Source organism: Rhinoderma darwinii, chromosome 11, assembly GCF_050947455.1.
Source record: "Rhinoderma darwinii isolate aRhiDar2 chromosome 11, aRhiDar2.hap1, whole genome shotgun sequence".
NCBI lineage: Eukaryota > Metazoa > Chordata > Amphibia > Anura > Rhinodermatidae > Rhinoderma > Rhinoderma darwinii.
This window is the reverse complement of record NC_134697.1, coordinates 61,333,153-61,348,818: the sequence shown is the minus strand read 5'-3', so window position 1 is coordinate 61,348,818 and position 15,666 is coordinate 61,333,153. Positions and strand designations below refer to the sequence as shown.

At 39.6% G+C, this 15,666-nt stretch overlaps 1 protein-coding gene across 1 annotated transcript; it reads left to right on the top strand.

Annotated features, from left to right (window-relative positions):
• Window positions 1-1,514: 1,514 nt before the first annotated feature.
• LOC142663905 (solute carrier family 25 member 16-like) lies at window positions 1,515-13,096 on the top strand. Its single transcript, XM_075842742.1, has 10 exons — window positions 1,515-1,540; window positions 2,507-2,636; window positions 3,857-3,949; window positions 4,610-4,743; window positions 5,064-5,127; window positions 5,539-5,660; window positions 6,748-6,814; window positions 9,707-9,869; window positions 11,115-11,183; window positions 12,879-13,096. The coding sequence occupies exons 2-10, from the start codon at window positions 2,555-2,557 to the stop codon at window positions 13,039-13,041; spliced, it is 957 nt and encodes a 318-aa protein (XP_075698857.1). The 5' UTR covers window positions 1,515-1,540; window positions 2,507-2,554; the 3' UTR covers window positions 13,042-13,096.
• Window positions 13,097-15,666: the final 2,570 nt, after the last annotated feature.

Here is a 15,666-nt window from a genome sequence, read left to right as displayed (position 1 = left end):
TCTCCATAATGTCACTAACACTAAACAAACAATTATTTATTTTTTATTTTCTGATAAACACACAAACTAACTGGTATATATATCTACACTACCGCTAACAAAAAAATAAACCGCTATTGCTATATATATTATATAGATGTGGATATATATATAATTATATACTCCCTACCTGCCTATTCTAATAGAATAAAAGATAGAAAGGTAGATAGATAGATAGAAAAAAAGATAGATAGATAGATAGATAGATAGATTGTATAGATAGATAGAAATCTATCTATACAGAGAATGTTTTATAGTGTAACTGTATTTTTTTCACAGTATTATTCTGGCAGCAATTCTCTCAAGTCCCTTCTTCTCCTCACCTTGAAATAATGTGTGAGAAGAAGAAAAGAGGCAGGAGATTTGCTACCAGAAATGTCAAAATAAAAACAAACGTACTGTAAACTGCTCGTCCGTGCGTTCACTCTCACTTGCATCTAGTGTTACGACATAGATATATTAGGGATTTATTGAATTTCTACCTCCCTCACTTTTTTCCTCGGCTTCCTTGTCACTATACCCCAAGTTATAATCATCTAACTCTCATCCGTCGGCTCCTGCATTTATGTTCATTTTAACCCAATATAGCTTCTCTCCTTGTGTCCCTCCGCTGAATACACATAAACTTATACCCTTCATTATTTTTTTTTAATCAATAAAATAATCAATAAAATAAAGCATTTTACACTAAACACATATATATATATATATATATATATATATATATATATATATAAATTGTTACACTGTACATCATGCTTTTTGCTTTTAAAAGTTTTGAGATGAATGTTTTTAACTTCATTGTTTTCTTTATTATACGTCTGTTCACCTCTGATTGGCTGTTTCAACTGTCACTCAGGCGGCATTTTGGCGTTTTTTTAATGTTTATATACCAGACTGTTTGTGGTTCTTCATGTATTAGGTCTGATAAAGGCGCCAGTCCGGCGCTGAAACGCGTTACTTCAATAAATACTTTATCAATACCTAACCAATTTCTTTTCCACCCTCTGGATGAAGTAGCGCTTTTTGGCTTCCTCTATATATAAATATATATTTTCACATATATTTATACATACTTTTTCTCACACTGATTCACTATTGATACCTTGGATACCTTTATTCAATCTATTTCTCCACGGGGTTCAATAGTAAGATTAAATATCAAGGGGGATAGAGGGTATCCCTGACGGCTGCCATTACAAATGAGAAATTCTTCGGCGTTAAATCCCATATTGTATACCCTTGCAGTAGGAAGAGTATATAGGGATAGGATTGCTTACACAAATAAAAATGCAGAAAAAACTAATTTAATCAAAATATAATTTTATTTTACATAGAATAAATAATAGTTTAATCTGCATTTAATTTCCCAATAAAATGGCTGCTGGCAGGCCGTGTTCTAGAACCTAGCACAGCTCGTGATATTATGACATCATGGTTACACATGGTCACTGCTCTTGTTAACAATCTAATCAGATTAGTAGAGGTAATCGCTGGACAGGTACGTGACATGGTTTCTTGACCTGTCGCTCCAAGAGCGTGATATTATGGGAACTTCATTTATGATATCAGAAGCTTTGATTCTGCCATTGACATTACTTTTTATTACAGCATAGCCATTACTCTAGTAAATTTACATGGGACAGTTATAAAATCTCAGCTTCCTTTGGAGCTTAATGAAATTTTTTCATGCAAATGATCCTTTTATTATCACACTTTAATCATGAGATATTACAAGGGTGAGCATACAATATGGGCAGCCTGTGCAGATAAGAAAAGGGCCCTGTAGGCACACTAGAGAACCATATGTTAGCGCACTGGAGGCGCTCTATAGCAATCACTTCACACTTGACAAATCAGCTGTTGGACGGTTAAATAGGTTAAAAAAAAAAACACATGTCCATCAAGTCCAACCTGTCTCAGACTTCGAGGAACGCAAAAACCTATCCTGTGGGCAGTTGGACAATTTCCCTAGATCAATTTTGTATAAATTATTGCTAATTTAGTTATTACCCTTGATACCTACCATTTGTCAATAAATAGGCATACAGAGGAATATGTTGCAATAGACTCCCATGTTAAAAAAATATATATATATATATTTCTCCTCATGCTGAACATGCGTACTATGTAAGGTTACAGTTTGAGTTAGTGATAGGTTTGGCTGAACAATATAAGTGTATGGATATATATGTATGTACTATTTAATCTAGATCATATATATTATTGAGACTGGGTAACCGGAGTGTGGATCCTGGAGAAACTCCGGAGGAATCTGAACTTGTTTGATTATTATTGTCCATATATATTTACTCTTTGCATTCAGTAATGGATATTGGTAAGATCCATGTTTTGCTTCTATCACTTATAGTTATGTATTAGGATTTTATGTATTAACTTTACACGTTCTTCATTTCAAGATAATTAATAGTAAAGTAATATATCTTGACCTTTTATTATTTTCCAGTGGTTTTCTCTATATTTTCTGCGAATAAAACTTTGATTATTTGTTACAATGACTGCGGAGACAGCTAAATCTCCATATAGAACACCATCATGTGGAGATCACTACCTTCTTCGCTCTTTTGTGGCGGGAGGTAAGACATTTGCCTATTTTAACAGATAATGACTGTATGTTTATATCCGCTCTAAGGCCTTATTCACACGGACCTGTCCGTATTGCGCGTGCAAAAAACGCTGCATTTTGCGCGCGCAAAAGGTCAGTGTGGCATCAGCATATGGTGCGTGGCTGCGTGATTTTCGCGCAGCCGGCATCATTATGACACTCTGGGTTTCTGTTTTCATTCTTTTTTTTTACTATTGTAGCGTGCACCACACCAAGTTCTTCCGTGTGCCGTGCGCGATTTGCACGCACCCATTGACTTCAATAGGTGCGTGCTGCGCGAAACACGGCCAAATATAGGACATGTCGTGAGTTTTACGCAGCGCAGATGAGCAGATGGGACAAAGGTGTGATGACATATACGCTAAGTACAGAATGTTGAAAACATGGTAGACGGCTCCATCCCAATAACAAAATACATTGAGAATTTGCTGAATAGTTGGTAATGTGTTAACATCACAACCAGTTCCATTAGAGGGAATTTGCCCTGTTGGGGATGTAGTGGATGTGTAATATTATGGATTATATTAATTATTATTATTATTATTATTATTATGACAATGATTATACACTGTGTTAGTAATTTATTCGGCCCAGCCGGCCATTTCAGAGAAAAGACATCACTTAACTTTATTCTGTGCAATTAACAAGTGACCAGATATTATATCATAATAGTATAGGGCAGTGGTGGTGCATATTTCGAGAGGGTGAAGAAATTTGCAAAAATCTTGCAAATATTCTTGAGCGCTAAGGTACCCTGATAACTTTGACAGTGCCCCCAAACCACGACCGTGCAGAACCACCATATATACCAGTGTCAGCCACAGTGTACCCAATTACAGCAGCAGTAACCCCAGTAACAGCTACAGGACCCCCAATAAATATGACTCATTCACATTTTCCTCAGTTGGTATTACTTTCTAAGATGGAATTAAGTTTGGATACTTAGAATTTTTCCATCTTGGATAAATGCGCATTAGCCATATGTATTACCATTATAGAAAACAGTACTGTACCAGGCGTCAAAGTAGGAAAAAGGCCAACAAGAAATGCTTGGTGCCCGCTGTAGAGATTCTGGGAGCGCCCCAGGTCTACCAGGAAAATATTTGGATCACATCACTAGAATACATTTCTATATCTTACTTCCACACAAAGTGAGATTTTCTTCTATATCCTGTTTTCCTTTTTATCTAGGTATAGCAAGCTGCTGCGCAAAGACAGCTGTGGCACCGCTGGAGAGGATCAAGATCCTGTTCCAGGGACAGAGTGTCCATTACCGGCACATGGGTAAAAAGACTTCACACTGGAATTCATGATATTCACTCATTTTGGTTTCATATTATAGAAACTTCTCATATTATTATGAATTGTACGAAGAAAGAAACTTTTAAATATTTGATGGCAGCGATGACTTAAAACCACTCGTCTTATTTCTGAGCCTTGATCGCTCCTTCAGCTGAGGTTTAGCCATTATCAGTCAATTGGCTCCGGATGCACCAACTCTGTGTGCTGTGAGAAGATGTTGTCACATGAACTGACACCCCTGGTGCAAAAAAATAAAATAAAAAACATTATCTAGTATCGTGCTAGTCAGTACAATCTGTGTGATGCTATATACTTTAGTGTCAAAAATATTTTGCAGCCAAATTAATGTTGGTACAGATGCAGCCATCTTTATCTTGACTGATAACTTTCTGCAGCGTGATATCACACAACAAAGTCATTAAAAAAGTAAAGTTTCTCTACACTCTATTTAATGCGTCAAAAGTCAAGATAAAGATGATTACATCTGTATTTTAGATAACGGCTAACTTTTTTGACTTTCAAGACAGGAGGATATATATGAGGCTCTGCTGTTCTAGTGACTCCAATATGTTTTACTGCCCTCTAACACTGAATATTTGACTTTTTTGTTCATGTCTTGTACAATTTTACTTTAATTTACAGGAATACTATCCACCATTAGTGCCGTGAAACAGACTGAGGGGCTCCTCGGATTCTACAAAGGGAATGGCGCAATGTTAATGAGGATCTTCCCATATGGCGCCATTCAGTTCATGGCTTTTGATGAGTACAAAAAGGTATTTTCCTGGCATTTTTGCTTTATTTTTTAGCATGTGTTTAACAGTTTATTTTCCAATAAAGATATGTGAACTCTCAACGGCCTAATTAGAAGTCCCTAATATAGTCTATTGCTATGTATTAAACGCCTGTAAAAGTTCTAACTTACAATAGCAATGTGTGTTGTGTATAGATCATACTGGATTCTATGAAGAATATACAACCCATACTTCTTACTATAAAACAGATTTTCCTTTCATCTACCCCTGTTTCGATAAGTCCTTGATATGTCATTGTGGACATGTACTGATATGTAACAATACTTTTGTTTCAATTCCAGTTGATAAAACACAAGACTGGGAAACTGGATCACATGGATAAAATTGTGGCTGGATCTATGGCAGGTATCGTATTATATTAATATATTAGACAGTTATGAAGGCTGCAAAATATTTTCAGACTATACAATCTATACGCTGGTCATGTGACTACATCTACTGTCTCTTCTCCTTTCTTAGAATTTCTTGAAGCAGCAAAAACTTTGTCTACATGGTGTGTGCAGGCCAAAATTCCTCCTGCAACCATCAGTCACGCAGCACACTGTAGACCTGCTATGTAATAATACCTATTGTTTCCTTCTTTCTTGATCTACAATTACAGACATCTGTATCTTCTTGTTTGTCCATCTGTGTTATACTATTCCTTACATTGCAGCTCAGTTATTGCTATTACAGGGGAACCCATGCTTTATAAGTGTGTGATAGTTGTCAGTATACTGTGTTATATTGTGGAACACGTTTTTGTTGACTTTTCAGGCATTACCGCCGTGATTTTCACATATCCCCTAGATGTGGTCAGAGCCCGTCTTGCCTTCCAGGTTAAAGGAGAAGAACAGTACAAAGGAGTAATCCATGCATTTAGGAGCATCTACACCAATGTATGTTTATTTCACAACTGTTGACTATTCACATCATGTGTTTGTAACAGAACCCAATGTCCCAATGAGTGAGTGTGTATATGAAGCTTTTTAGATAGTTTAGCACACTGCTTCTTCTACTGTGTACAAAGGAAGAAAAATTTCAATCCAGCTCTAAGTTTGAAAGGAAAAATCTTCCACTTTATTGAAAAAACATTTAAAACTTACACAAGCAGAGAGGGTTGACGTGCCATGATTAAGACCGGGTGAATCGGTTGAAACACGTAGGCTCTGTGCATCCACCCCTCTGAGCTTGTGGAAGTTTTTCTTCCTTTACATCATGATTTAAACGAGTGCCACCTCGAGGATCCGTGCGCAATCTGGAATCAAAACGCCAAGACTTGTGAGCTGGAGAAAAACTTTTCCTTCTACAGGGTCCTCACTGGCGAAAACATGGTAACACCTGGACTTTAACAGTGGTAAAATTCCATGCCAAAATGCTAAATATTTGCTCCCTGGACCACCCATAAGATTAAAATGAGTCAATAATGTTGTTAAAACCTATAGTTGAATAAGAAAATACTATTTGCAGTCATTCAGCAATATCCAGCAGTTGAGGTTCAGTAGCTTTGTAAACTAGAGGAAGAGATCACACAGTCTTTCTGCTGTCTCCTGCTGCTTGCCATTCTTTACTTCTGGAGGCAAAAACTCCTCTAAAACGTGCATCATATCATCCACAGTGCCCAGTCATTTTAGTCACCCAGGCCCATCATGCAAGCTTTAGTGCCCAAATGTAGGGATCGCCACACTGTCCAATATCAGCCGGAATCCACAAGTACAGTGCCAAGTAAACTGCCCAGTGTGAGCCATGCATTCTTTTCACCCACAACTTCTCAAGCAAATAGAGGGCCACTTGCTGCGTGCCTCTGCGTTGCTGCTCCTAGCTAATAACTTGAGAAGCATTGTTTGGTTTGTGCTCCTAGACTTTAAATAAATGTTGAATTAAGATCTCTCACCTAGAAAATGTTTTTGTTGTAAACTCTCTGTCCATATAATGATACTTTACGACTACAATCTTTGTTTTAAACTATTCTTCCACATATCGCAGGAAGGAGGATTCCGCAGCTACTACAAAGGGCTTGTGCCAACACTCATTGGGATGGCTCCTTATGCAGGTATGTTGTTCTAATACTCTAAATCAGAAGTGGCCAAACTTTTTCAGTATGAAATCTACTTTTTGTAGAGCTATGTGATCTACCGGGGGACCAGGGTCAGGCACTTCCGTTCTGTCCTGCTCTGTACTAGAGTGTATATTAGCCATCATGGTGTATGTGAGACCCACAACAGTTATTATCACTGGTTGAGATTCACAAGACTCGATATGCTTCATCAATAAGGCCTTTCACTAGAAAAAACTGGTGATAAGCCCACTGAAACACGAACCTATGAGGAGGCAGTTTTTCTTTTTCTCAACAAGAGACCACACCTGAGGGTCTCACATCTTGATCTGCTGGCCTCCGTTCTGGGGTCTTCTAGTAGATCACAATCTACTATAGCAGAAAGACATACATTGCACAGAAATGGTTTCCCATATTTAATTTACTGTAAATTCCTTTTATTCTTAACCCCTTCCCTCCTCAGCCATTTTTCCGATTTTCACTTTTGATTTTTCCTCCCCACTTTCCAAAAGCTATCATTTTCTTCTTTTTCCGTCTATATAGCCATAGGAGGGCTTTTTTTTTTGCGGGACAAGTTGTCGTTTTTCATGGCACCATTTATTGTACCGCATAAAGTACTGGGAAGCTGAAAATAAATGATTTGTGGAGTGAAATGGGCAAAAAACAGCAATTGCCATTTTTTTGTGGGTTTTGTTTTTACGGCATCCATCAGGCGGTAAAAACGACATATTCACCTTATTCTACAGGTTGAAACGATTACGGCGATACCAAATTTATATGTTTTATCACTTTTAAAAAAAATAAACTATTTGCTAAATTATCTTTTGTGTCACCATATTTAGAGAGCCCTAACTGTTTTATTTTTCAATTAATTTAGCAATGTGAGGGCTTAAATTTTGCGTGGCGAGCTGTAGTTTTTACTGATACCATTGGGGTATATGCGATTTTTTTATCACTTTTTATTTCATTTTTTTGGAGCACTAAGGTGACCAAAAACCCTAAATTGCGTGTTTTATATATATATATATATATATATATATATATATATTTTATTTTTTTACGGCATTCACAGAACGAGTTAAACAACACTATATTGTGATAGTTCGGACTTACGGACACGGCGATACCAGTTATGTTAACTTTTATTTTTTTTAACATTGATTTAGGGAAAAAATTTGAAAAGTGGGATTTTTTTAACTTTTAATACTTTATTTTGTTTGGAACATAAAAAAAGACTTTATTTAATTGATTTTTACTTTTTTTTATTAGTCCCCCTAAGGCTGGGTTCACACGACCTATTTTCAGACGTAATGGAGGCGTTTTACGCCTCGAATTACGTCTGAAAAAACGTCTGCAATACGTCGGCAATGGGTGTTACGATGTACTGTGCCGACGACCTGTCATTTTACGCATCGCTGTCAAAACACGGCGCATAAAATTACAGCCTCGTCAAAAGAAGTGCAGGACACTTCCTGGGACGTTTTTGGAGCCGTTTTCTCATAGACTCTAATGAAAACAGCTCCAAAAACGGCCGTAAAAAATGCAGCGAAAACGCCGCGAAAAACGCGAGTTGCTTAAAAAACTTCTGAAAATCAGGGGCTGTTTTCCCTTGAAAATAGCTCCGTATTTTCAGACGTTTTTTGCGCTATCGTGTGAACATACCCTAAGGGACTTGAAGCAGAGATTGTTGGATCGCTTGCATGATATACTGCAATACTAATGTATTGCAGTATATCGTGATTCTGACTGTCTGCTATGAAGACCTGCCGGAGGCAGAGATTCAGAGGAGTACAAAGATGGCAGACCTGGGGGCCTCTGTGAGGCCCCCAGGCTGCCATAACAACCGTTGTTACCGGCCGATCGTGCAGCGGGAGTGCCCCCCTGATTCTAACACTTTAAATGCCGCGGGCGGAATCAAAGTGATCTTTGATTCCGCCCATTGCAGTGAGGTGTCGGCTGCCATCACCCGCTGTGTATGCCAGTGAGCTCACTCCATACTTCCCCTTAACACTTATCACCTACAGTTACGTGATATTGTGTTAAGGGGTTAATGAATATGAGAATTTAAGGGAACCTGTCACCAGCATTTCACCTATTAAACCAGCAATACCTGGTGGTAGTGGGTGAAAAATCTATTTTATGTAACCTATAATTATCTTCTTAGTCGGCTCTGTACCTTTAGTATTCAGTTTTTTAGTGTTCCCACACCGTATGCTAATGAGCATAAAAGTCATATCTTCGTTTAATAAGAGTCATATCTCCATTCCTCAAGCCTTTCCGAGTTAACCCCGCCTCCTTACTTTTTATTGACAGCTCCTCGCCTTCCCCCAGCACACACAAAATCCCATGCTTGCGCATGGATGTCCTGTACTGGTGCGTGCACACAACGGGACATCATAGCGACGCATGCGCAGTATCTAGATTTGAGGCCTGGACGAAGCAGCGAAGGGTGTCTGACAATGTGACATATCTTTGAGACATGACGGGCGCACGGACGCTATCTCAAATTAGATTTTGTCATCTAGGGCGGGCTAGTTTTCAGTGGGTGGCGGGCAGAAGAGGAACAAACAAGACTGCCCGATTATTACCATTAAAGGCGCAAAATGTTTGCAGACAGGTATTTATGGTTGGAGGAGGAGTTTAGGAGACGGGATAATGGCAATGAACTTTCGACAGGAGTGGCCAGCGAGGGGTGAGTAGAGATCAATAGGTGAAATGCTGGTGACAGGTTCACTTTAACTATAAAAAATTATAATCCCAGTCAAACCCCTTACATTTTTGCCGAGCAGCAGAACATCACCATTTGTGTCCAGCTAAACGAGACCAGATATAACAATTAGCATTATAACTATTTGCACTTTACATGGTTTTCATTTTTTTTTTTTACAGGACTTTCCTTTTATTCCTTCGAATCACTGAAAACAGCTGGACTGGAAAACGCCCCAAAACTGCTTGGACAACCATCTGCCGATAACCTGGATGTTCTAGTATTGAAGACACCTATTAACATGCTGTTTGGTGGCCTTTCAGGAGCCATTTCTCAAACAGTTGTGTAAGTGGTATCTCTATTTTATTTTAGTATGACATTCAAACATTAACTGGACTCTGCAGTGAGTGGTCAGCCTCATTGATTGTGACATGGATTCTACATGTTTATATGGTTTATATTGGCTCACCATGCATCTCATTTTTTTACTACATCCATAAAGCATCTATTGTAATGACTATACATATACGTCTGATTGTGGTGACTATACATATACGTCTGATTGTGGTGACTATACATATACGTCTGATTGTGGTGACTATACATTTACGTCTGATTGTGGTGACTATACATTTACGTCTGATTGTGGTGACTATACATATACGTCTGATTGTGGTGACTATACATAAACGTCTGATTGTGGTGACTATACATGCCACCGGACTACACTAAAGTCATTGTCATGTTATGGCACCAGCTTGAGATTACACATACTTTGATAACATGCATGTTATCCTGCTGGAAATATCTTGCTGTGGACATAGAGCGGTGGAGGGGACATATATTTGATTGCGATCTTCTTGTCAACTGTGGAATTTCCACAAAAAAACACATGTCGTAAGCAGCAGCCGTTATGTCACCTACTCCACATTGGCCCGACAGGGAAGATGTGCTATAGCAAGTGCACCAGAATTCTGGCGTAAATTGTGCAAAGAAAACTGAGGTACCTGACGTGCACCAGATTTGTTATGTGTTTTAGACATATTTTGCATCTAACTAGAAACTTCTTAAAGTGTCTAGTAGAAGGGCGTGTCTAAGTGGAGTGCTAAAATACGCCAAATTAATATTGACGTGCACCACAATTTTGTCAAAATACTGGAGTAAAGTAAGTCAACCAAGAGGTGGCGTAAGTTAGAGAAAAGTGACAGAACGCGCCACTTTGATCAATTTTGCACATCTTGTGCCTGACTCCTCTAGGTTTACTCTGTCTTTATTTTAAACAATATTAATAAATCTGCCCCAACGTGTCAGGTTCCTGGCTTAGAACAGCTTTTTTTATGAGCAGCAGTTGCCACTTACTACAGGATTATTCTAAAGGGATGCAAAATGGCCATGAAAAACTGAGTTGATCCAATTTTAATGGCCATTTTTTTTCACTGCGTGTGAATATAGCCTAAAAAAGCATTTTCAGAAGAGACGACCAATAAACAACAGTAAAGGGGGGGGGGGGTCATCTGTGGCCACTCGTTATGGACGCATCTGTGGTCATTATTATTATTTTTAAATGTATTCTTCCTTTTTGGCTTATAGTTATCCAGTGGATGTTGCAAGACGTCGCATGCAGTTAGCAGCAATGCTTCCAAAAAATGAAAAATGCCAGTAAGTGATTGGTATTGAAACAACCTGCTAATGAATATATAGAAACACGTTAATGTGTACACGTAAAGGGATGAGGTTGTGTATGTCTGTTCTGAAAGGGCTGAGAGCAACTAGGTCTTCATTACTATATTGAGAGCAGCAGGCTCTCATAAGGAGTACTGGAGTGAAATTGGGTATAAGCAGGTGTGTTCTGTGTTGGGGAATATAGCTCCGGGTGGCGGAGTTCTTCAGACTGTCGAACCGCTCAGGGGTATGGTAGTCTCCATAAATGTGTATATATGTACTTTCCCTGATTGGCCAACCTTCTCCACTGTGATATACTTTGAGCTGTCACAGCAGGACTTCCACTTACTACAATAATGAAGATTTTTTTTGAAAAAATCATAGCAGGAAAGTGTGAACATAATACCCATAGCCCCAGAACTACATACGAATGCTTCCTAGTAGTTTCTCTTGTTAGAAGAGTTTTATTAAAAGCGTGAAATAATTACGATGATACCAAAAAAAATAATACCATCAAACTTGATAGAATATCCTAAATATGAACTGGTTTCTATACTACTGGATATTATCATAGTTAGTACGGTTGAAAAAAGACACATGTCCATCGAGTTCAACCAAGGGATGGGAAAGGAAAATATTTTTAAGTTCATAAATGACCAAATTGTAATTATTTAGGAGGTATTCCCGGGTGAACACAGTGTTGCTGAAGTGCAAGTTTAGGTGAAGCACTCAGGAACAGTTGTCAGTCCCTGAGGGCAGGCGGGGATTTGGACAGCCTACTGCTGCGCATGCTACAGGCTTGTAGTTACACCAAGCACGCGGGAATAATCAGAGGTTCCCGAGTGCAAACGAAATAAAGCGCGTTCATGAAAACATTGAAAGCGACCACAAAGCCATACCATGGTCGGCCATCCCGACCACAGCCAGAGGAATGGGTTATGGTCGGATCTAAGGACAACCAGTAACAACAAAACTTCTGACAGAGGCGTGGAAATAAAATGTCTTTATAACAGGACATTTCAGAAAATAACATGCAATTGCACAAATGTAGAATTGCCTTTTATGGACACATTTAACTGTATTTTAGTTTGTGGGAAAACCCCTTTAAGGCTTCATGCACACAGCCATATTACTTTATATAATTCATGCGGCCTTCACTGTACCTCCATATGCCTCCCATTTCATTGCTCCTAAGGAACAATAGAGCCATACATACAGCTCTGTATGGCAGCACACAGAGGACATACAGCTCTCTACTAGGGAGCAGCAAGGCCTCCATGCACTGCTATACAGGCACAGCACATGCGGCTCTGCTGTATTGGCATGATATATTTTACTTTCTTTGGTATAGAAGTGAGATTTGCAATGGTGCTCTAAGGCTATGTTCACACAGCGGAATATGCTTGACGGGTCCCGCCGCACTATTATTACTACCGTCAGTATGAGAATTCCTACTTCAATGGGAGCTGCGGGTGGAATCCGCCTGAAGATCGGGACAGATGCTTCTTCTGTCCGCCAGCTGAAAAAAATGACTAGCGGGAAAAAGAAGCGTCCGTCTCACATTGAAATGAATGGGAGGCGGAATCTTGAGGAGGAATCCGCGGCGGATTCTGCCAAAAAATTCCTCTGTGTGAACATTGTCTAAGGTTGACTTTAAGGATGAATTTTAATTTTTCTGTTTCTTTTTCACAGGACCATGTTTCAAACCTTTAGTTTCATCTATAGAGAACATGGAGTACGGCATGGACTGTACAGAGGCCTTTCCATCAATTATTTGCGCTGTATACCATCTAATGCTGTGGCTTTTACCATCTACGAATTTATGCGCCAGCTTCTGCATTTAAACAAATCCTGATTTGTTTTTTTCTTTTGCCGCAGCAAACAACTGTAAATAGTTAATAAATCCAACTCCCCTTCCTAAAACTGCTATCATGGTGTGATTTTATAAAGAAAACGTCTCAGAATATACAGTAGGTTGAATTCACACACAGCATTTACTTGCGTTTTCAGTGGGATTTATTTTTTTTTTTAAAACCCACTGCAGCCAGATGTCGCGCTGGTAAAATTCCAGTCCGGTTATACTCCGCCGCCTGAACTAACATCTGGTGCGGAGAGGCGCTCCTGCATGCTGGGTGGTACTGTTACCGTGGCAACCATACGGAGCCCAGAGAGTATCGTACACGGGTCCAATTCTATTTTTTTTTTGTAGAATAGGAAATCATACAGTCTTCTAAATTGTTAAAAATTCCTCACATACCTTTATTATATCAGTGTAATAGCCTCCGTCTCTTCACGGTAGAATCATATAGCCCACAGATATGTCCTGCGTAATGCACCCATGGGCTAACTGACTGTGATTAAACATGGCGTCAGTCATGTGACCTCTCCACACACACATCATGTGACCCCTAGCATTCAGTTAGCAGCAAAGTTACGTGACATACATGTGTTGGGACAATTTAGAGGACACATCCAAGTGAATAGCGGTAATGGTGGAATTCTCGATGAACAACTACTTCACTCTGCGTCTATTCACTGTCTCTAGATGATTTTTAAAATGGCCGCCTGTCTCTATGGGATGTTGTCATGTTGTTAATAAAGTTAACTGTTGAAAAAAAATACACGCACACTCCGCTCTAACTCCGGTTCTGATGAACTGCGGGTGGTCCGGGTTTTGCGTCCGTAAGACAGCACCGTATTATTCTTGTCTGAAAGCGGCTTTACACATGAGACATGTTGCTGGTGTGTCTCCATGAAATAGATCCCAAATAATCTCTGAGGGACATGGATATCTTAGGCTCAATTCACACAACGTCTGTGGTGCACTGTCGGCATATACACTAGGAAAATCTTCTGACGTATACACTGATGTGTCCACAGACTTTAATAGGCAAATATATGCCAAAAGGGGTGTCCTTTTCACATTGATTTGGCTGGTATGAGTCAAGATCCCGCAGCCCCAACTGTATTGAAAGTGTAGTTCACTGTTGATAAAAAAAAATGAAACTCAGCACGGTTGGTGGAACCATTTTAAACAGTCCATGCGAATATTAGGGTATGTGCACACGATAGCAGGCATTTACGTGTTAAAAGACAGACTGTTTTCAAGAGAAAACAGCTGCCTCGTTTCACACGTAAAAGCTCCTCCTCGTATTATGCGAGGCGTCTGTGACGCTCGTAAATCTTGAGCTGCTCTTCATTGAGTTCAATGAAGAACGGCTCAAATTACGCTGCAAAGAAGTGCCCTGCATATAATGTATATAAGTGTCCTGCACTTCTTTGCCGAGGCAGTCAATTTACGCGTCGTCGTTTGACAGCTGTCAAACGACAACGCGTAAATGACAGGTTGTCGGCACAGTACGTCGGCAAACCCATTCAAATGAATGGGCAGATGTTTGCCGACGTATTGTAGCCCTATTTTCAGGCGTAAAACGAGGCATATTACGCCTCGTTTACGCCTGAAAATAGGTCGTGTGAACCCATCCTAAATCCTAAACGCAGTGGCCTACGTTTACTAATGCTGTCTATTAGTGGGGCTATGTTCAGACGGCTGTAAAATACGGAGCTGTCTCCAAGGGAAAACAGCCACTGATTTTCACAGCCGTTTTTAAAGCATCAAACTTTTTTGAAGTATTTTTTGGCTAAATTTTTGGACACAATGAAAAACGGCTCCAAAAAACGGGTCAAGAAGTGCACTTCTTTTTTACGTGTTTTTTTTAAATTCAAACGGCCCCTTAAAAATAACGCTCTGCCTTAACTAAATGCCTTTTTTCCCATTGAAATCAATGGGCAGATGTTTGGTGGCTTTCAGCTTCCGTTTTTTCAGGCATTTTTCAAGGCGTTTATGACCCGAAAAACGCCTTGAAAACACAGCGTGTGAACATACCCTTAGACATCATAAATTTAGACCAGGCAGTGACAAAATATGCCAAATTTATCAGTGTTGCATGCTGCGTGATAATCCTGCTGCATCTTTCATCACGTGTTAGACAACTATTCCTTATACCACCTTCGCTTATTTTACGCCAGAATAATGTGGCACATTTTTTGTGCGATTTCAGCCACACGACCTTTTCGATACACTTTAAGGGGGGATTAACACGAGCGTGTGCGTTTTGCGCACGCAAAAATGCGGCGTTTTGCGTGCGCAAAAGGCACTTAACAGCTCCGTGTGTCAGCAGCGTATGATGTGCGGCTGCGTGATTTTCGCGCAGCCGCCATCATTATGACACTCCGTTTGGATATTTGTAAACAGAAAAGCACATGGTGCTTTTGTTTACATTCATAGTTTGACTGCTGTTGCGCGAATCACGCTCGTCCCACGGAAGTGCTTCCATGTGCTGCGCGTGATTTTCACGTACCCATTGACTTCAATGGGTGCGTGATGCGTGAAATACGCACAAAGAATGGACATGTTGTGAGTTTTTCGCAGCGGACTCACGCTGCGTAAAAATCACGCAACTGTCTGCACGGCCCCATA